The sequence below is a fragment of the Hyalella azteca genome, unplaced genomic scaffold (genome assembly GCF_000764305.2).
Source record: "Hyalella azteca isolate HAZT.00-mixed unplaced genomic scaffold, Hazt_2.0.2 contig11898, whole genome shotgun sequence".
Classification (NCBI taxonomy): domain Eukaryota; kingdom Metazoa; phylum Arthropoda; class Malacostraca; order Amphipoda; family Hyalellidae; genus Hyalella; species Hyalella azteca.
The window spans coordinates 126670-150026 of NW_025941874.1; the positions used below are offsets into that span (position 1 = coordinate 126670).

Consider the following 23357-nt stretch of genomic DNA (forward strand, 5'->3'; position numbering starts at 1 on the left):
ATTAATAATAGTGAGTGCTGCCGTCATTGCCACGCTAGTCGCTACAGTAATAATGCCGTTGATCTTCAATAGAAACTAGGTATTCAAATGAGCAAAACTGCTTAGACTTAAAAATTGCTCAAGCATTATGCACCAATTTTTAAATTTTGAATTTATTCAAAAATACCTATCGTATTGTTAACTCGTACAAATCTAAATGATACATTTCGCTGCTAAATTACTGATGTCTATTAAAGAGACTGATTATTTAGGAGCTCAATGAAGCACAAACAAGGAGAATTTGCTGCACTTCGCCTTGTAATGTAATGTCTTAACATCAACATCCAGCAGCGTATCAATACGTATAGTGCGAAATGAAGCCATTTTCAAGCACCAAGTCAATTTCTTTCCCACTTAGTTTAGTTTCTATAAGTTAATAAATTCAACAATCTGTACGAAGGCAATGCGGCACGCAAAATCAATATGAATTTAAGAAATTCATAGTTCTATTCAAAGAATAGTTAAAAGTAATAGTCATAGAAATAGTTTCTATTTTAAGAATAAAGCTTTAGGATTGTAGCGGTAGCAACGACGAGCGATGGCGGTGTTCAGCCATGCCAGGCGATTGAGGCCACGGATGCACAACTCTGCATGAATGTCGCCGCCGGAATATCGTTGAAACTCAAGAATTCCTAAATTTGGAGGCATCCCGGCGGGCTGCAATTGCGGCAAAAACGAAGCAGCTTTGATGTCTGCGCTCTGAGATGATTATTTATGAAGGACGGCGGTGGAATGTTTGGAACAGAGAAGTGGATGCGGAAGGCGGCGGTGGAGGGTTCGGAACTAAGAAGTGGATGTGGAAGGCAGCGGTGGAGTTTTCGGCGAAAGGAAGTGGATGTGGAAGGTGGCAGTAGAGTGTTCGGAACAGCGAAGTGGATGTGGAAGGCGGCGGTGGAGTGTTCAGAACAGGGAGATGGATGTGGAAGGCGGCGGTGAAGGGTTCGGAGAAGGGTTTGGTCTAAGGAACTTGAACAGGAAGAAGACTTGAATGCGTGGAGTGAATGAGGGATCACGTATCAAATTCGGCAACGTTCAAATTCACGAACTGCGCATGGCCAGAGCTTGAAAGTAATTTAAGACGAGCAAATTAGTTTTGAATGAGCCCTGTATTGGCCTCAACATTGCTAAATAGCATTCGAAATATCGCAGTGTTTGAAAAGCATTGTCAGACTAAGTTAGATTGAAGGTTAGACCCAAATATCCTCATGCATTAAGACAGAAAACAAGAGATTTTTTCAAATATATTTATATTGCCTAACTTAACCAATTAAAATTCCTCAAAAATCGAGCGAAGCTCAAATCATTGGAAATAATGAAAAATCGCTTGGCAAAAAAGTGATATATGATCAGTACATACATTCTGTCATATTTGAAATTCACATTAATGGTAACCGATTTTTTTAGGAGAACCATAAGATAAAATATTTGAAAGAATGTTAGTTCGCTTATCTTAACTATGTACGAAATTGTTCATACAGAACAGCGTTGAGGTTAAAGCGCTAGTGGGATCCCAGTGGTATTTTCATCAGCGGTGCAATCTGGCAGCGAATGTCTGTGGTAATTTGCTGCAGGTTCAACTTAACGGAGAAAGTCTGTGTTTAAAGTTGCCGGCATCTTCGGAGCACAACCGAGGGACATGAGGTCGTTACATGAACGCCTTCGCAACGTTATATCAACCGACCTCACGTTATTAAAAAAATATATCCTTCGGCAAGAGTTAACTTGACTAAAATTCATTTAAGATAAATTTAGTTCATAATGAACGCAATATCTTCAGAAATATTGGAAAGGCTGCTTACTGATGTCAATGCGGGCAAGATTTTCATATCAACCTTGGGATAATGATTCGTAAATTGCTGATGGAATTTTTGGATTAGGTACTCTAATGAAATTTGTTCGTAATTAGATGGAAGCGTGACGTTTGGTAATGCTTCGGGCGTTTGGCAGTGCTATACTCTTAACATCTATGTACGTATAATATAAAAGAAAATTAATCACAAATCAATATGAAGTTTTGTAGCCTACTTTTGGGTACTAAAGTGTATTTTCAATCATTTTGATGAAAGGTTCCTTTGAGCAAATCTCTACAGAGCAAAGGCTTCCACTTCAACGACTGACGCCACTCAACGTATTCAACTTGAATAGCAAAAAAGTCGCCAGTCGTAAGTCATTCGAACACGAAAAGTAATAAAACGTGTTTCCGCCGCTGACTTTTCATAAAACCACAAATTACCTTGAATTCAAATCAACCCTTATTTCAATCATTGCCAATCACATAAATTGCGCATTTGGCACCAAAAACCTCCCTCCTATCACCAACAACCACCCTCCCATCACCAACAACCACCCTCCCATCACCAGCAACCACCCTCCCATCATCAAGAGCCACCCTCTCATCACAAACAACACCCTCCCATCACTAACAACCACCCTCCCATCACCAAAAACCATCCTCCTATCACCAACAACCACTCTCCCATCACCAACAACTACCCTCCCATCACCAACAACCACCCTCCCATCACCAACAACCACCCTCCATCACCAACAACCACCCTCCCATCACCAACAACCACCCTCCCATCACCAACAACCACCCTCCATCACCAACAACCACCCTCCCATCACCAACAACTACCCTCCCATCACCAACAACCACCCTCCCATCACCAACAACCACCTACCAGTCACAGAAAGACTTGTTCAGCCAAGGTTACTGTTAAAGCTGATGCCCTCTTGCATATCATCGGCCTAGCGCCGCCTGCCACGTGACGTCAGTAGCAGATCAGGCGTAGTTCCTTTTGCTTACATACAAATAAGATAATTCTTGTACGTAGATCATATGATATCATACCTTCACTCTGATATATCATTGAGGTATGAATCATTCCATGCTAACATATAACTGGCGTGAATACGTTGCTCTGAGTTGGTTGTTTGCAGACGAAAGCGAGGGCGAGAGTGAGCAAGAAGGGTGTGGCCACACTGCGTTTTAGAAGCCATTGTCCACTTTAGCGCATAGTGTTGCCACTCATCTAACTAAACGATGGTGGCAAACGGCGCTAGTGAAATGGCATAGTAAGTTTATTTCAAAGTCGGTTCATCATTATATTACTTTTTTGTTTATTTGTTAGATTTTTCAATGTGATTCTGAGCTTAGTGTTTCGAGGACACAGACGCAGTGCTATTAAAAAACATCCTTTCAAACCTTTTAGCCCGAAAAGACAATTTTCTCAAAATTTGTTTCTTACTATTAATGAAAAAAATATATATGGCTCTAACGAATATTTTGGCCGCATATTCGATTCATTAGATTTTTCGTGAACAAAAAGGTACAATAACAATGAGAATGCAGTATTCAATTGCAGCATTGAAGAATTTTGCAATTGCACTGTAAATGAAGTTGCTCTGTACAATGCCGTATAATAAATTGCAACTGTTACTTATGTTTATCCTCAAACTAACACCAACACAAAATGTTAACTATAACAGACGCGAGTTGTAGCACAAGCAGCAGCAACACTCAAAAACTCATTTGAGCCGCTGACGAGAGCGCCTGAAATTCCGAGGCGGACACTGCCGGCGCTTGTTTACGTCAAGGCGAGGCGGACGCGAGTAATATAGTCAGCAGGGCTCTAATGGCGCCGTTGCCATCGTGCCATAGTGCATCTAATCCAGTTACGATTCCCATCATTTGCTGCTCAATTCTAACTGGAATGAATTAACACCAGTATTGTGTCGGGGCTCCGGTGCCTGCGCAGATGCCATGGCTATTCTCCTCATGACATTGCATAGAACAGAAGTACGCTCTAAATACAGGGATGGATAAAACTTAGTTCAGTTTATCATTGAAATCGAAGCACGTTATTGAAAAAATTATATCCAGTTTTGCATTTTACACAATTACCACAAAAAAAAAATTACCAAGAAATGTGCACCAACGTTACCAGTGTCCAGAATAAATTTTTTCGGTATTTTGAAATGATCTGATAAAAAGTTTAGAATTTTGTGCCTTTATCTCCACTCTGCGTCTCGTTTCTCGAGAGGAAGGAGGAAACCTTGCCATCGATAACAAAGTTCCCTACGTGGGTCACCAGCGCGCACAAACAGCATCGTTAGGATGCATTAGGCGTCATCCAGCTAAAGATTGATCTCTGCTTCCTCCATACTAATTTTATAGATTAATGTGTGGGTAAAGATGGACCACGGCAGCGCAGACTTGTTGGTTAGACTTGCCACACAAATACTGTATTATGGTTGGACAAAAAAAAGAAAGCGTTACAAAGAGCGCTAAGTATTAAAAGGTAAATACTTACTACGAATGACTGATTACTGACCTGACGTGCTCCAGACGCCGCCCAGCCGATCTGAGGAAACAAAAAAAGTAACGAATTAATGTTTATGCAGTAGATTTTTCGCATATTTTTTATATTCAATAAATTTTTGGCGAACAAAGAAGATATTATATATAAAAGAACAAATGGGTTCCGATTCTGTGTTAACTTTTTTGGGGCCAGTATCTTTATAAAAATGAATTTTTAATTTGTAATAATGACGAAACACAAAATTTCACGTCCTGTGTGGTGTTATTCATGCAGAGAGGTTATTTGGAGGTGGAGTCATGCAAGTTCAATGATTCTCAGATGAATTGATTTTTGTTATAAACGAGCTGTCTTATATTGTTATATTAGTGCTTAATATTAGCTATTGTAATCAGGCTTCAGCTCAACTCACAGCCAACTTTCATCTGAAAGAATAGCAAAATATGGCAAACATTTAAATAATTTCTCCAATGAAATGTGATTATTAAAATCTATGCTGGATGCGTTTCCAAAGAAACTCATAGGGGATTAATGACGTGACTCAAGCTCTGCGAATTATTCCACACAAATGATCCATGCCCCAAGCATTGTAGATTGAAATTTTATACAAAAACTCGTCTTTTTGGAATATGATACAAAGTTACTCGTCGCAGCAAATTTGGCACCAAAATTAAAATTGTCACGTAGCTGCATGTGAAAAGTAAAAGTTTTTGACACGCGTTTCGTCGTAATGTTTTCACATTGATTTTAGAACTTCTCATTTCAAAAATAAAGTTTACTAAAAGAAATTAACTGTGCAAATAACTTCTGGTAGGAGCAATACAAATTTACCGCAAAGACGGTATATACGGCAATAACGATAATATCAGCAGTGATATACATTCGAGGCATACAATAATTTTCCAGCCGTAGATAAGGTTGATGTTCTAACAATGCAGGTAAAAAGTATATAAAAGGGTTATTCAATCAATCAAGAAAATAATTATGCTTCAGGTGGAAGCCAGACATTTGTCAAACGCCTTCGGTTTTTAGATGCGATTCGGATTATTTCGTGTTCATCTGAATGGGAGGGGGGAATTTAGATGCAAATGAATAATTATATAATTATATATGAAATAAATATAACTTTCAGTATTCATGACAGATTCTGACTAAATCTCTTTGTTTAGTAGAACAGGTAAACAAAATTAGCATTTACTGAGGATCTTAGAGCGATTTGTTCAACTTTTAGTGCACTCTGAACTGAGTTATGGGCTTTCTTGAGAACAACGCAAGCGATGCGGTTCCTAAAGTTTTTGCTTGAAGACTTCACTGACCGATCGGGCAGCAATCGTATTTTTACCGTGATTAGCGCAATTGTAAGCTCGTTCCCGAAACTCTATGCTATAACATCAAAACTTTGATCAAAAAAGTATAATATAAAAAATATGACAATTCAAAATGTGAAACCCTGAATATAAAAATTTAAATGGCTCGCCCGTGAACGTGAAGCCTTCATTTCAATCACAATTTCGATTAAAGCAAAACAATTAACTCGCAGTCCGATCGATAATCTTCACAAGCCTAAATTTTAGCTTCAAAATAAAATTTTGTTTCAAACGTACTTCAATTCTATGTAAGATTTCAAAACTGTGAAGCACAAAAGACTTTAGAGTAACTCATAGCGCTTTTTCGCTTCGCACTGTTCAGCGCAACTAAAACGCTGCGTCCAAGTTTTCAAATTTGATCTACCAGCCATGATGCTTCATACATAAGGATGTTGGAATCAATGTATATTTTTAAACGATAACCCAATCCCAACAAAGCTTACAGTTCCCATCCGCTTGAGATTGTTAAGCGACAGGTTTTTAATGTTAGATGGTCTGTTTCTATGACGATTTAAATCTCCATCTGTTCTGTGTAAATTTATCAAGTTACTCGTCGCAGCAAATTTGGCACCAAAATTAAAATTGTCACGTAGCTGCATGTGAAAAGTAAAAGTTTTTGACACGCGTTTCGTCGTAATGTTTTCACATTGATTTTAGAACTTCTCATTTCAAAAATAAAGTTTACTAAAAGAAATTAACTGTGCAAATAACTTCTGGTAGGAGCAATACAAATTTACCGCAAAGACGGTATATACGGCAATAACGATAATATCAGCAGTGATATACATTCGAGGCATACAATAATTTTCCAGCCGTAGATAAGGTTGATGTTCTAACAATGCAGATAAAAAGTATATAAAAGGGTTATTCAATCAATCAAGAAAATAATTATGCTTCAGGTGGAAGCCAGATATTTGTCAAACGCCTTCGGTTTTTAGATGCGATTCGGATTATTTCGTGTTTATCTGAATGGGAGGGGGGAATTTAGATGCAAATGAATAATTATATAATTATATATGAAATAAATATAACTTTCAGTATTCATGACAGATTCTGACTAAATCTCTTTGTTTAGTAGAACAGGTAAACAAAATTAGCATTTACTGAGGATCTTAGAGCGATTTGTTCAACTTTTAGTGCACTCTGAACTGAGTTATGGGCTTTCTTGAGAACAACGCAAGCGATGCGGTTCCTAAAGTTTTTGCTTGAAGACTTCACTGACCGATCGGGCAGCAATCGTATTTTTACCGTGATTAGCGCAATTGTAAGCTCGTTCCCGAAACTCTATGCTATAACATCAAAACTTTGATCAAAAAAGTATAATATAAAAAATATGACAATTCAAAATGTGAAACCCTGAATATAAAAATATAAATGGCTCGCCCGTGAACGTGAAGCCTTCATTTCAATCACAATTTCGATTAAAGCAAAACAATTAACTCGCAGTCCGATCGATAATCTTCACAAGCCTAAATTTTAGCTTCAAAATAAAATTTTGTTTCAAACGTACTTCAATTCTATGAAAGATTCAAAACTATGAAGCACAAAAGACTTTAGAGTAACTCATAGCGCTTTTTCGCTTCGCACTGTTCAGCGCAACTAAAACGCTGCGTCCAAGTTTTCAAATTTGATCTACCAGCCATGATGCTTCATACATAAGGATGTTGGAATCAATGTATATTTTTAAACGATAACCCAATCCCAACAAAGCTTACAGTTCCCATCCGCTTGAGATTGTTAAGCGACAGGTTTTTAATGTTAGATGGTCTGTTTCTATGACGATTTAAATCTCCATCTGTTCTGTGTAAATTTATCCATTCCATCGATTATAATTGAATTCTTGAAATATGTAAGTAATGATGGAGTTGATCTCCGAAACGTTTTCAATAAAAATATAATGAATTTACTTGGCATTTTTTTTAATTTACTTCTAAATTTTTGGTTATTTATGATCTGTGCAAACTAATGGTAGGGTAACTTGTATAATTTATGTTACATTAACGAGGTGTGATCGTGCGATGAGGGCTATTAAGAAAGCATCAAGAGTTCAAGCAGCATACACGATGTAGAATTAATCTACCTTGAAACAATCCTGCAGACATAAATTTTGTTGATAATTACCTTGTATTAATAGATAATCAATAATTGCAACCAATAAATATTGCATTGCATTTTGTATAACAAAAAAGTTTATGGTAAGATATGAAACCGATGAAATTGTTGGCTTGAAATCATTGTAATGTTTGTTACAATATGCAGCATTCGGAAGATGTGTATTACCTCGATATAAGTATTTGCATCTTGGATTTTAATAAAGTTCTTGCAATAAACTCGGACATAATAGCAAGACGTGAGGCAAGGCATGGAGAAGAATGGATAAAACAACTCAAGCAACACGAGAAAGGAAAAGGAAAAGTGTGACCACAAACCTGGTCGGAAGAAGTAGGTTCCGTAGGGAGGAGAAGCTGTGCGAAAGGTGTAGTGAGAAAAAAGTGAAGTTAGGGACACTATGGGCAGGTACTATAAGGGTATACGCCTTGGTGCAACATCATCTACTAGTTGTGAGGTAAAAAACACGACTGTACGTTGGTGCAACATCAAGGAGTTGATTAAAAACGAAAAAAATTAGCTAACGACAGTTATTATAAGAAAAGTTATTAAAAATTTAAGTTAGCGGCAGCTAATTAGACGCAAAGGATACTCAGTCTACAGATCATCAGGTTACTCGTACCATAGAAAAGTTAAAAGATCAATAATAAAAATTATAATTCAACACCCAAAGAACGAATGAAATGAAATAAATCAGGCTCATAACAATTTTACTATTGAAACATTGTCAGTGAAAATGCGTGAATTGTATGCTTTGGCTCATTTTAAAGCAGTCATGGAGACTCGCTGAGCGTCTGATTTGTTCGGTGTGTTTTTATTATCGAACGTTTGGCAAATATGCTAGATAGTTGGCAAGCCCTTCTATGCACGGTGAAATTTTGTAATTTTCCATCAATCCGTGGTATTGTTAAAATACATTCATAGGGCAGCAAATTCAATTATTTACGTCTCGCACGAGCCCGTGAGTCCACGTTTGGGACAGAATTTGAATAAATTTGGCATAGATCAGGATATTTTGAGCACTGTCGCATCAGGTAAACAAATTGCACATTACAAATGGGCTACAGCAATGCTGGTAGTAATTTGCGTAAGAAATAAGCGCGGTCTCGTGGCCTCTTCGTTCTTCCAGGAGGTCCCTTGGCGAAGTAAAGCCATAAATTTCCCCGCTGAAGCGATGCAATTAACGAGACGTGTCGGCATTTGTCGGATGATGGCAAACGCGCTGCTCTTCTAGAGTCTAGGGCAACAAATATCTTTTCGTGATTCCAGTCTAATTTTACCTTATATTCGAGTCTAACTTTAGCCTATATTCGAGTCTAACTTTAGCCTACATTCGAGTCTAATTTCAGCCTATATTCAAGTCTAATTTTAGCCTATATTCGAATCTAACTTAAGCCTATTCATTAAATCGGTACAGAGAGCTGACAGTTCTATAAAGTAACGTTATAGTGACGGTAACCGCAAATAGATGAGCTTTAGTCGAGATCAAATAAAATGCAGAAAATATTACAGAAATCACTTTAGGGAATTTTTGGTCTAGCAGGTCATTTTGACCTGCAGGCCTACATGTCACGGGATTTCACTCTCAGATGGGATATACGTTATTTAATATAGTACGTGCTGTACACATGAAATTGGCGATTAGATCAGTTATTAGATGAGATAGCTGCATGTTATCAATATTCTTTTATCTCAGAAATTATTCGATGCGATATTTACACGATTTTGAGCGAGGAATTTTTGCTCACTATATTAAGCAAAAGCTCCAGCTTGCCTTAATTCGAGAATAATAATATTGATAACGGGTAAATTATCCAAATTATAATTGAAAATATTCGGAGTTTCTTTATTATTTTAGCGTAAGCAGCCGATATGATCATGCAAAAAATGCCTACTTGGAAAACAAATGCAATCTTTGTTAATAAAAGCGGTTACGTGTAAATGGTGTCACTTACAATGAAGTCAACGGACTGAAAAGATGAGAGGGCGATGACAAAATGAAGAAAATAGGCAGCCAGTGTTAATCTACATAACGCAAAACGAAAATTTGAATGCAACGGAAAGGTAAAATTCGTGGGATATTGGAAAGGTTAATACGAAGGAGCTCGATGGTAGAAAAATAGGTACTTGCTGCACTCTTGTTAAGAACAATTATATACAGATTTCACATTATCATGTTTGTGTTATGCCTGCCGTTTTTATAACACGAGTCCTCTGATTATTCTTTGTATTTAATATTTAATATTATTTATTATTCAAATGACGTGTAAAAGAGAGAGAGAGAGAGAAAAAGAGATCGAGAGAGAGTGGACTATGAATCATGTATGGGAAAGATCATGAAAAAGCTCTATCGTTTTGAAGGCATTCAATGGCTGAATTCGGACTGCAATAATAGAGTAAAAAATTGCCTTCGAGAATATTGGTTTATTCACTGAAATCAAACTAAGACATTTAGAATCAATAATTTGAATTCACATCAACGCCCTCAGCGCAGATCTGCAAAGCTGCAGTAAGTGATGAAGATGAGAATATCATAAGAAAAAGCGAGCAACAAATAAAGGAAGCAACTTAAATAAAGCATTAATGGTCACGTCTAAACAAGACAAGAAGCGCCGCGATACAATCATGCGGGTATTAATATAGAAATTAATTAATTTTAGCTCTTAAATTATGAGTACGAGAATGCGGGATGTAAAATAATCAGGGGAAAAGCACGGAAGCTAAGATTCATCTAAAGCAAAGCATAAAGTAACTATCTTCTGACAAAGATAAATAAAGGAATTACCAAGGGTTCGCGACTCACGGATTGCTTCGAGGAATGATCGCGGTGATTCTGCTCGGTGAGCCGGGGAGGAGAAGGCAGCGTTATACAGGGATGGAGAGGGATGGAGAGAGGGATAAGAAATAATATTGGAATATAATAAAAAGAATCGAGTGATATAAATCCACAAACATGGATGATGAGATCGTGAGATCTAAAAGCAAAAAGTGATAAGAAGCGACTCTTTCATGTCACTGTCCCTAGAAAGATCAATCATCTCGTATATAGAAGCAAAAAGTGATAAGAGTGAAAGAGTGACTCTTTCATATCAGTGCTCTTTGAAAAATAAAATATCTCGAGGAGCAGTGATATGAAAGAGTGCAGTGCATGAATATAAATCATTACGTGTAACAGTGAAATGATGGTTGTGAAGGAGGACATATTCTGGTTATAGTAAAAAAAATATTTGTTTCTGGTGAAATGGATGGAACGCGCAGGTGTATTTTCAGTTGGAAATGAGACAGAGTAATTGAATGTGCCAGACATTGAATATACACATGATTGTTGAACGCACACAGGGCAAAATCGTGAGCACAATATTTTGAAAACAGTTACAAATACAATTTAAGTCCTTAAATTACACCGTTATGACTACAATTCCTTGTAATAGAATTTAAACCAATTTATTGCATAGCCAAAGCAAGCAGCAACTGCTGTCCTTTTCAATCTAGAAATATTCTAATAAACCGATTGCTTACAATACAGTACGTATAACCGAACACTGTTAAATATATACTGTACTGTGAGCTGTTCTCCAAAGTCCAGGATCTAACTAGCCTTCCTATGTTACTACTAGGAAAAATGTTTGCTAGGAGAAGTAATGGAAGCCTGCATTGTGTTTACTCACGGACTGTTTGGAACCTATTCGATGATTCTGAAAAATAAGAAAAAACATACATGTATTAGAAACAGGATTGAAAGTTTAATTTCAAACCTCATCAAACATTAGGTCATGATACTGTTGCCACAGTACACTTCACAACGGAAGGTAAAGTATAAAATATTACATTAATAAAGAGCACGTATTCTAAATTAATTTTATTGCCAGGCCAATGTGCAATCTGGTCCCAGCTTGATGACGTTATTATTGTCCTATAGTTACTTTTTTTATTGTCGATGACAATATAATAATTGCAAATTAATGGTGTGCATGGGCCTGCAATCTGGGTTTACCAGGCATAATTGATATTATTATTTTCTTTCTGATTTACATGATCGATTTGCTTCCAGTTTTCCTACAACTGCGCGAAGAATACTTGAAATTTTTTGCGCATGCGACAAAGATTGCGGCAGAGATGAGCAGTGACGGCTTTATGGTCGAAATGATGAGGAAAACAAATTCACAAAATGGAAGTAGAGTTCTCTTTCTGAAGCAGAATTATTTATGTTAAATTTATACCAAGTGCAGATAAGTGAGCATTTGAGATGAATAATAGAAAAATTGCGTATATATTTCCATTAGTTTGATTCGTATTGTAATGCTCTTGTTTTTTTGAGAATTTCTGTCGCATATTTCATTCACGATGTGTCTGAAGTCTTCTAGAGTTTGGGGATAAAACTGTTTAGACGTGACAGCGACTCCGACGCAGGTTCCTTCAGATAACACATGACTTTTTCAAGCTACGACCGAGCCGCTCATCATAATTTGATTTTCTCGGCAACTGATGCTTTATTTCTGCTCTCTTGGATTCCATTTCAGTTTACGGGAGAAGGAAGGTATGATTTGGTTGATATTAAAGGTGTAGCGGCTGCCGTAAACCAAATATTTACGTTGGGTAAAATATTCTAATTGGATTTTTTAAGTTTATGTTTCCGCAAAATTTGAATCGCAAATTATGCGTATTGGAGGCCATGGGAAGCCAAGATATGTATAGCTCACGTTTCTTTGTTGGAAAGCTGGTTAATTTGTTTGTAACTTGACTTTTCAACATGCTTCTTCTGAAATCCTAATATGCTCATCAATAAATCATTGTTAAATGAACTTGGGAAATCTAACCTAATAATTAGGAGAGATAAACATTAAAACGTGCGTTTGTCAGCCTCGTATACGCCCACCCAATTACGCCCCCAGATACGCACGTTTGATATCGTTTGGTACACCCACCCAGAAGATACACCCGTGCAACAAAAGATTGGCCCACCCAGAAGATAAACCCACGTGAAGATACGGCTACGCTTGATACACCCACCAGAAGATATACCCGCGCTAAAAGATACCTACATCCAGGCAAAAGATACACCCGCGCAAAAGATACGCCCAGGCAAAAAATATACCCAGGTAAAAGATACACCCGCGCAAAAGATAAACCCACGCAAATGATGCACCCACGCAAAAGATACACTCACGCAAAAAAATACCACCCTCAAAATATACTCCCAGGCAAAAGATACACCCAGGAAAGATCCATCCAGGCAAAGATACACCCACGCATAAGATACACCCTGGCAAAAGATACACCCAGGCAAAAGATAAACTCACGCAAAACAATACCCCACGCAAAAAATACACCCAGGCAAAAGATACTCCACATTGTCCGGACGCAAACCGAGCTTCACTTGCGGTGACTCGTCCTTCAATTCACCGCGGCAAAAAGGACGCGTTTCTTCGACCGGCGGCAAGACATCAAGTTTGATTTGTGGGGGCAGCCTCGCAGGCGTCATAAAATTTTGGTGGCGTCTTCCGCAGATTGTGTGTTTTTTGCCCAAGGCCGCAGCCACTTTTTTTTTGGATTTCGAAGATTTATTTATTTGTCGCAGTTGCACAAAGTTGATTTATGAACGTGAATAATATTGTCGGAAACTTCGAAGATCCATGTGACGATTTTTTCAAGTTTTTTCCGAGCTTATTATTTTTTTAAGAAAACGAAATATGACGTGATAAAAATACTGTAACGTTATTGAGTTGAAATTAAATATATAGAATGCAGTCAGCTTATGATGAACTTTTAACTCTCTGAAAGGACCACGCTATGTTAATGAAGACTTGTATTAACAAAATGAATATACATGTTATAATGAATTAAAATGAGTAAATAGTATAGTATCCGACTACGAGATCCTCTTTCTGTATCACGATGTTTCCTTCCCTTCCACATTAACAGAACAAGACCATGCGACATCTTCAAAATTGCATCATAAAATGCAATTCGCAATTCTGCAGACCCTCTGAATCCTGCGAGATAAAATGAATTCATGAATATTTTAAAGAGAGAATTTAACGTAGCAAATTGAGACACTAAACCTATAACAAATAATAACATTGAACCCAACAATTAGATAAGATTTCAATTAGATTGAATCACCAACAAACCTCACAGCGGAGGAAAGAAAAACTAAATTATCAATTTCTTTATGTTAACCATCATATAATTTTCGCTTCCCATTAAATTTTAATGAGATATAAAAGGTAAATCTGCATGAGCTGATATTTTGATATAATTATTTCCATTTATTTCAGGAATTCGAATAAAAGACATTGCATTAAGCAGGAGCGCGCTGCCTCGGTCCCGAGGGCTCCCCGAAGTGTTCACTCGGGGTGTTTCTCGCAGATAAGGCTCACCAAAAATAATAAAAATGCTAATCCAGCCATTAGAAGGCTTTTTTCCTCGGAGAAATTTGATGGTTTCTTTTCCAGGGTCCTATGGGTTCCGAGCTTTGTTCTTAATATAGAGTGAGCAAAAATTGCCGAACGAATCCGCCAATGACGGTAATGTAAGCTGATCACGAACCAACGAAAATAGGAATTTTTCTGAGATTGTATTTCTTAAAGATGTTAAGTCCAAGTTCTACGGCTGCCATAAGCTTGTATTTTTCTCCATTGTTGGTCTAGATAGCATGTGCTTTTATATTGTTTTGTAATAAATCTGTAAGGTTAGTGGATGTTGATCAGGTTATCAGCACAGAACCCAAGGTAAACGCTTCTTTACTCTCATCAGAAGCTGAATATCTAAACTTATTATGAGTTTAAACCGAAAAATAACTTCATAAATTTTTTTTTGCTAGTTGAAGCGTGCTGTACCGAGGAAATTGAAATCTTCCATTCTTGTTTAGATTAGTTACATTATCTGTGGGATTTTGATATCTAAATTTGAAAATTGATTGAATTAAAAATTCAATTCAACTCTAAAGTCTATTGTTGAAGTAATTCGTATTGTATTCAGAGTCAAGTATCACCAGTTACATTTGAGCGATAAATTTAATTTCTTTCGACCACTTTTTGAAGCTCAATAACCTCTGCACCAAATCCAAAGCTTGCGTACTCATAGTTACATAAGATATTTAATCCCGTACCAGCTGGAGTGTAGCACAACCAAAAATTGCACGTGGGTACAGCCTACTCACATTTCGTTTGTGTTCGTAGCAGTAATTAATAAATATGCCAGCTTGTGTAGGAGGGCAGCGCAGTGTGTTTGTTTGAAGAATTTAACAAAGTTTCAGCTTGTGTAGAAGGAGCAGCGTATGCAGTGTGTTGGCGTGAAAAACTTAACAATGTGTCCGGTTGTCTACAAAGAACAGTAACGCCATGTGTTCGCCTGAAAAATTCAACAATGTTTTAGCTTGAGTACAAAAGGCGGCAACGCAATATGTTTGAGTGAAGAATTTACCAGCTACGTTAAGATTTTAACAATGTGTTTGTTTTAACAACGCATCCGCTAGCGAACAAAATTAAGGTAGTAACTCAACTCACAGTTTGTTTAGGGGCGTGGTCGGCAGCGTCAGGGCCTCCTTCGTGGCTCAGCTCCAGGTGTTGGGCTTTACGCTGCTCGATCATCTTCTGCAGCTGCAGGATGCGGTTCTTGCGCATCTGGATACGCTTGCCGAGGTAGCCAACGGCCGCGTATTCTGGTAGTGAATGACATGCGAGTCTAGAAGCGCTTTGTAAAATCTAACATGTATAATATGCGTTTTTTCAGGTATTTGGTAACTGATAATTATTTGTGGTTGAGAAATTTTATAAAAATACACATAGATAATTTGCGTTTTTTTCAGGTATTTGGTAACTAAAAATTATTTGAGGTTGAGAATTTTTTATTAGAATGCTAGATTTACAGGAATAATAGGTTACAAATTTTGAATACCCCAAAGTGAAAGCACATAATTCGTTCGACACTTTGAAATTCTAAATCTCGTCAAAACGCTAATAAAACAGAGATAATTTGCTCTCATCAATCCCACACTGTACCAACACAGTGTACCGTTAAATCAACCGACCAATGTCAATATGGAACTTTCATAGGAGCAAAAGAAGCACCATTGAATCAACAGAAATCAATTGGGTTTGGGACAGTTTAAATCATTGCATTTGATTCAGCAAACAACTAATCGTAACGATGTGGGGATTTTAAAACTCATGTCACAAAAAATGGATCAATTTCGAAAATAATAGGAAAGATCCTAAACGCTGTACACCTCAGGACGTACATCAGCGACATTTTGCAGGTGAACATTTGGTCAAATGCGAGCATCGTCTATTTAATGTGTTTGTTTTGGATCTCATAAAGCTCATTGCAATTGGACGATGCAGTGCAACTCTACTCACGTTTACTTGCGACTGTTTCAGAATATGCATGAAGAAAACGAGAACAGTTCTGCTGTCGTAATCACCTCAGATATTGTCTAAATTAGCCTCGTTTACTTCTTGTTCTACCCAACATTCAGTTTGCAATATTCAGGGATGTATTTTAGTTTAATCCAATTGAAATTCGCAAGAGTTGTTTGTGGCAAATCTCAATCAGACGAAATTTTACATAAATGCTCAAAGTTAAGATTAATCACAAAAGTTCGACAAATTTCATCGACGCATTACTTCACGATTAACTTACAGATTATCGACTTCCATTCAAGTCCCGAATGGATATTTGCCTGTACTAGTTTGTTTTGTTTTGGGAAGAAACTTGGATAATGGTTCGTCGAATGGCGGAAAAGTGATATTGTGTGCTTGCTGTTTCAGTGGCCTAGGTGATGAAATAAATAATGAAACTCAACGCAAACTTCGATATTTTTATGAGCGGCTGCGTAGGGTATTAATTTAAGTATTAAAAGTAGTAAGTACACGGACTCAAAATTTGACATCTGACAGAAATTTTTGTATCAATTAGATCTTGTATACTGAATCAGGCTAATTATAAGTATTATAAAATGTTATAATATATTACTTCATTATCTTAAATGAGGTTTTGCAATAACTTAATGGATGAAGTGTACACAGAATGTTGAATGAAAACGTCAAATAAATTTACAGTGATGTAATTTGTAATGTTTTGAACTTTGTGTTGAATTCGTATTCCGAGCTCTCATACAATTCATGTTTTGTGCGATGGGCATGAGTTGTTAATGCCATATTGTCCATGTATTTTTTTACACAAACTGAATCTGTTCTACAATGTATCATATACTGCAAATAAATTGTTGTAATATACCAACCAATGAGAAATTTGTCTTTATGTTATTTGTATACCTAGAAGCAAAGAGAACGATGCTAAAATAGTTAATTTTACATTTCAGTTAAAAATAAATCTAAAATACCGCCAGAAATGCACTTTACGAGCTGCAAGAAACAGATTATAGTTGACAATAATATGAAAGGATTACAAATCTCACCAAGCAGCGAGGCGAAGACCATGACGAAGCAGGTGCCGAGGTACACGTCGATGGACTTGACGTAAGAAATCTTCGGTAGAGCCGCATTGGTGGATGACATGAGGGTGGTCATGGTAAGCACGGTGGTCACTCCCAGGGACACGCGCGCGGGAGTGGCTGAAACATTGATTACGACGATGAAAGTCGTGGGTTTATTGTGAACACACTCCTGTTTTCACATCACAGAAGTCGACTTAAGTTTATTGTACCAAGAAATTCAGGAGAAAATGACTTTCGTCGTTAAAAGTCATTAGTTTATTCAAGACTCACTTCTGTTGTCACATCAGCAATATTAACTGATGCTTATTGCGCAGCTAATTTTCAGAATAATTACTGGCTATTGTGGCATGAAATTCTAGGAAAGTTTTGAGAACTAGCTGTCGAAATTCATGATAATCGTGGCTACCTATGAATGAAAACGTTATTTAGAAACAAAATTCCTTTTAATTGTGTTAAAAATTGATCGTTGAACCATAAATACTGAGCCACATGAATAAATAAATAAAATTATACATGAAACTCCACAAGGTTCAAGCAGAGAAAGTAACTAGCAGTTCTAGAAGACAGATCGGTTTGGGACAGAGTGATTAAGAATTAAATCACTAAAAAGCAATGACATCTTAACTATAACATCAGAAAACATCTCGATCATTCAGATTTAAAAATGACAGCTAATATGAACACCCAAGCGGGTTCAACCAAACAACATTCATTAGCCGGCTGAAATATAAATATTATTTTAATAAAAAATTTAGGTATATTCTTTAAGACTCGATTTGGTTGTCAGGTGCGTAATATTGTGACACAAAATGAGTAAAAACATGTAAAATTTTGTTCGAAATTTCGCCCCTCCACTTGGGTCTCGTGGCGCCATTGAAGAAAATAGTTTTTTATTATTAGCGGTTTCATCAAGATTCGTGGGTAAAATAAGTCTAAAAATGACTTAGATATAAATTTAACGTAATAAAATAGCCATAGTGAAAAATTTGCCTTCTTCTGACAGATTTTTGTGAACAGAAAAGCATAATCAAGTCAGGTAATGTCATCTTTTTTTGTAGCTACCACAACATCACAGGCACCATGTGTCGCTCATTTGAACACGGTACAAAGAGATGCAGGGTTGAAAAGAATATGTGCGATTGATCACTTGCAAAGTTGCACTTGTACTTAGAATTAAACATGTGTTTTGCGGAACATATTCTGTTAATAAATTTGTGTTTTAAAAAAAATTTTGATACAGTTTTTGAAAATTATCTTGTAAATCGTGGAAACTTCTTTTCAAATTCAAAATTAGTTTGCTCGCTATCAATCTGCTACTATAAGTCAAAGAATTTCATTTTTTCGGTTTTTTGAATTGAACAATATTAAAAGGTCGGTCTTTGAAATAATATCATTATTGAAAATATACCAAGTTTTATTCGTTGACATTTGTTTACCAGAGTAAGTGATCGAGTGTAGTCGATGGATATTCGCAATTTACAAATTTTATAATAGACGACAATAATTACGAAAAAGTTTCGAATAGTTCCAAATCCCTCGAAAACTTGTATCTATAAACAAGTAAATACTAGTGTGAAATTCTAAAATACGAAATTCTAAGAAGATTAGAATTATCTATTTCTTGTCGTATCGCGCCCACGAGAAAATGAGGATGAACGTGCAGCGTTTGAATGTAATATTGCGCCTAAGGAAACTAGCCTCTCGTTTTTGTACAAATGACGCATGAACCGAGGCTGGGGGTTGGGAGCCGTACTAGCAAAATAGTTAAAATAGTTCGAAACTCCATCAGATTTACCTAGTTAAACCCAACAATCATATACGAGAATTCCGCCATTGAGTATACATTGGACGATAAATGTTCTTGAGCGAGTTTTGATAGAGCAACAAATACTGGCAAATGTAACACTGTCAGCTAAGACAATTCCTAAATTATAATATGAATTTACAAGAAAAATTTATTTCATGTTATCAGCATCTTAAGAGATAGTGGATTTTTTAGAGCTTGGCATCAATGACCAGCCAAATTTGAAGCACGGATATTTTTAACTCGATTAAATACGAAATATTGTTCTGATTTATCAATGATTCCTCAGAGGCGCTCTGAAAATCAGCCCATTATACGCACCTCTCCTGCTCGTATCTTGCTAGGATGATGTTTAGCGATGCAAGCTTAAAGCCTGGGCAGACAATTAAGCGGCATGGACGCGTTCATTAGGTCCTCGAGCGAGTCTATAATAACTGCGAGCTCCCCTCACATCGTACCACCTTTAAGGCCTATCACGAGTGCACTTAATTTGTTCCCTCGGCGCGAGAGAGCAAGACTAGACAATGATTACGTTACGCTCGTCTACGATTAATAACGTGCCTGGTCGGCCGTGATAAAGGTCGTGTCTGGTCGGGTCTTGATAAGGTCGTGCCTGGTCGGGCCGTGATAAGGTCGTGTCTGGTCGGGTCTTGATAAGGTCGTGTCTGGTCGGGCCTTGATAAGGTTGTGCCTGGTCGGATCTTGATAAGGTCGTGTCTGGTCGGGCTTTTATAAGGTCGTGCCTGGTCGGATCTTGATAAAGTCGTGTCAGGTCGGGTCTTGATAAGGTCGTGCCTGGTCGGGCCGTAATAAGGTCGTGTCTGGTCGGGTCTTGATAAGGTCGTGTCTGGTCGGGTCTTGATAAGGTCGTGTCTGGTCGGGTCTTGATAAGGTCGTGCCTGGTCAGGCCTTGATAAGGTGGTGTCAGTTCGGGCCTTGATAAGGCCGTGTCAGGTCTTGTCTCGAAAAAAATTTAAAACGTTAATATGTTTAAATTATTCAATGATTTGACTTTAAAATCAGCAGTCAGCTTTTCACATTTATGTGATTCCACACCGGAAATGACACCGCATTATATTTATGTCTCCGTCGAAGCACAGCGATTATAAAGAGTGCACAGATTGTGAGTTCATAAACTATTGAGAACTCCTCACAAAATTGTTCGAAGTTTTGACAGATGATACATATTTTTCAAGGCTAAGATTTATTTGTAACTTAGTTGATGCCTTTAAATAAATGCGATTTTCTCGCTTCAGAGCTCGTTTCAGTCTTCAATATTGTACTGTATGCTCATAGTTATTAGGCAGCTAAATATGCTCATTTGGAACATTTAGGTATGAGTCATTAGTTAGAACTTTTTTGAGCATAAGGAAGATAATGAATTAAATTTTTGAAATAATTCAAGCAGGTGAGATGAAGTGCCTCGGAAGAAACGGTTTCCGAGAGATTTTAATTTTTGGACAGTTATACATAAATTACTGTGAATTTTTGCCAATTTGTTGGTAGAACAAATAAATTTTACAGCTCGAATTGTCGAATAGCTGCGAGGCACGTCACTACCCCAAACAATAATGGGTGATTCCAGAACATACAACGATTAGTTAATAAAATAATTAAAAGTTGCGAGTCCTCAACTAGCGAACTAGTGGCACATTGCATGTGTCGCTGCATAAGCATTCAAAGTAACTTGAACACTGGTGGTGCAACTCGTTAACCAACCATAGAACTCTTGACACCAGAAAGAGCAGATTGTCAACAAAATATTATAAATGGTAATTAGCAGCGTTCAATATTATTTATTTGAAGAGAAAATTATTTGACAGTGGGTTGGATCAAATAACATCGCTATCGATTGCAATTTTCCATCATTCAATGGCCAATAAATTTAAAATCGGCCATTGGTTTAAAAGTGATTCGTTTGCTTCATTTGTGTTCATTTAAGAATAATTAATTCATGGGTGCGGTCTGAAGGAGTTCATGTCCAACACTCGAGATATGTGAGGCAAGCATGATACCATGCGATGCAAGCATGATACCATGCGATGCAAGCATGATACCATGTGATGCAAGCATGATACCATGTGATGCAACTTGCAAGCATGATACCATGCGATGCAAGCATGATACCATGTGATGCAAGCATGATACCATGTGATGCAAGCATGATACCATGCGATGCAAAGATGTCTTATATTCAGGCATCGTGGCCATGCTTGGCAGTTAATATGATGCATCGAATAAATTATGAACTTCATCCATCCCCCTAGGTCTCATTTCGGAATATTAAATATATTTTTAAGGTATCAAAGATCTTTGAAATGAAGTGTTTGCAGTGCAGCGCACACATTTTGGAAAATTAGCAGAAACCGCGATATTATCTCTTCATCTTTGAAAATTCTTTCTTTATGCGTGTTTCCCTGCTCAAAATTGCGACGTATGCAGCAGATTAAACTTAGAAGTGTGCTGTTCATTAGCAAATAGAACTTTGTAATTGAAATGATGACCGTAAATGCAGGGTAGAAGTATTTTAAGAGTTTGAAAAGATTATAAGCCTGTATGGAAAAATCTGCAATGGTTAGTGATTACTCAATGTATAATAACACTCTCGAGAGAAGTGTGAAAACTCTCGAAAGAAGTGTAAAAATTAGAGAATTCATTAATTTTCTAGATTTAACCTAAGTCAAACGAGCAAATTCTTGGTCTTTTTGGTTCTCAAGAGAATACAGTTGACTTCGCTTATAAGTAACTCTACAAATTAGGAATACTTGTGAGAAGAACCAGGGAAACTTTTCTACAGACATCAAACTCTTAAGTTGCGTAGAACCGCCTCTACTAAGGCTGGAAAATCTTGGTCCAGACGAGTTCCATATGAGCGAAGTTGACTGAATTACGAAGACCAAGAATTTATTAACCTTCACCTGCTCTGTTGAGCCAGAAGGATACCCAAGAAATGACGACGATGAGGGTAGACGGGATGTAGATCTGGATGAGGTAGTATCCCATCGAACGCACGAATGCGATTTCACACAGCAAGCGTGAGTAGTTTCCTGTAATATAAATCAGAAGGAGATCAATATATTAAATTTGGAAGTTGTTCTACGATTTTTATGAATTTTAATGACATGTTTGTTGTTGTTGTTGAATCTGTTGAATTATTGATTAGTTCAAAAATGCTCACAAGAACGATTTTGTCAAATTTATATCTCGATAAACGCTACCGTTGATTTAAAAAAATTTGGCTAAAAATACCGTGACCACCCACGGAAGGATTTGCAGCTACAAATATTGCAAGGAATTTATCGAAGAGCAATGAAATAGATTGCTTTTCTTGAAATGAAAGTTATTGGATTTACTTGCTGGAGTAAAGTCAATGGCATCGTTTTGTGGAAATTGAATCATTAAGATGGTATTTTTTTCAAATAAGATCAATTTGAAATTGTTTGCTACCATAAAATTAATTGCATCGTCTGTGTTTAAACATATAGTTAGACTTCTCATTTTACGGATGAATATTAGGCCAACGGTTTTTATTTCTTCTTAATCTAATGACATTAAATTTTAAAAAATTTGACTTGATATCGCCATGAATTTAATGTTAAATTTTTGCTTTAATTTCAGTTAAAAATCTAATCTAATCGCTGGAAATTGCGATCAAGTTCAACAAGTTTCTTTTATTTAATTTCATATAAATTTCTGCGTTTCTTAAAAAATCTTATTCTATTCATAATCTTTATATTCATAATCGTACTTATAATCGTTGAATAATTTAAATAGATTTTGCCTTTTTTCGTTCAGGCGCTCCCATATAATAAATTATCACAAGATAAAATAAATTTGGAATAATTGAGAATTTCACAGAAACCATTTTAATTAAATGATTTTTAGTTAATTATTAGAAAAAAACATACTTGAAATTCCCTTCATGAATGCAAATCACAAGCAAATTTGTCCTAACGTGCCATTAAAAAATATGCAAATTGAATTAGAACAGACCAAAAATATATGAACTTGTTTAAAAATGTTGGAAGGAATTCGAGCAGCGGCAAAGTCTGCAGAAAACTGCCTCCTCCAAGCCCCGATTGAGGCACGAAATGTCGCAACTCAATGGTAACTAATAAGCCCAGATGCCTTCCATGACCCGGAACATTTCTTTCCATTCTATTTGGTTCGGTCCCAATATGAGGGCGACACGAGACCGGTATCGTGCGCAACTGTCGGACTCGGTCAAGTCATCCATCAACGCCGAAGATTTCATG

The 23357-nt window shown here is 36.9% G+C and overlaps 2 protein-coding genes across 2 annotated transcripts in view; one reads left to right on the top strand and one right to left on the bottom strand.

The window, feature by feature from the left end:
* The first annotated feature begins 743 nt into the window (after positions 1-743).
* On the top strand, positions 744-2811 carry LOC108683077 (splicing factor 3A subunit 2-like). Its single transcript, XM_018172357.1, has 2 exons — positions 744-848; positions 2401-2811. The coding sequence occupies exons 1-2, from the start codon at positions 744-746 to the stop codon at positions 2809-2811; spliced, it is 516 nt and encodes a 171-aa protein (XP_018027846.1).
* A 918-nt stretch (positions 2812-3729) lies between these two features.
* Positions 3730-23357, bottom strand: part of LOC108683078 (gamma-aminobutyric acid receptor subunit beta) — a 133889-nt gene continuing 114261 nt past the window's right edge. Inside the window, exons 9-16 of the mRNA XM_018172358.2 lie at positions 22020-22148; positions 17259-17414; positions 15346-15500; positions 11506-11532; positions 10623-10670; positions 8158-8193; positions 4377-4406; positions 3730-3750 (exon numbers count right to left, since the gene is read on the bottom strand). Coding sequence (XP_018027847.1) covers positions 3730-3750; positions 4377-4406; positions 8158-8193; positions 10623-10670; positions 11506-11532; positions 15346-15500; positions 17259-17414; positions 22020-22148 — 602 coding nt within the window. The remainder of the gene's footprint in view (positions 3751-4376; positions 4407-8157; positions 8194-10622; positions 10671-11505; positions 11533-15345; positions 15501-17258; positions 17415-22019; positions 22149-23357) is intronic.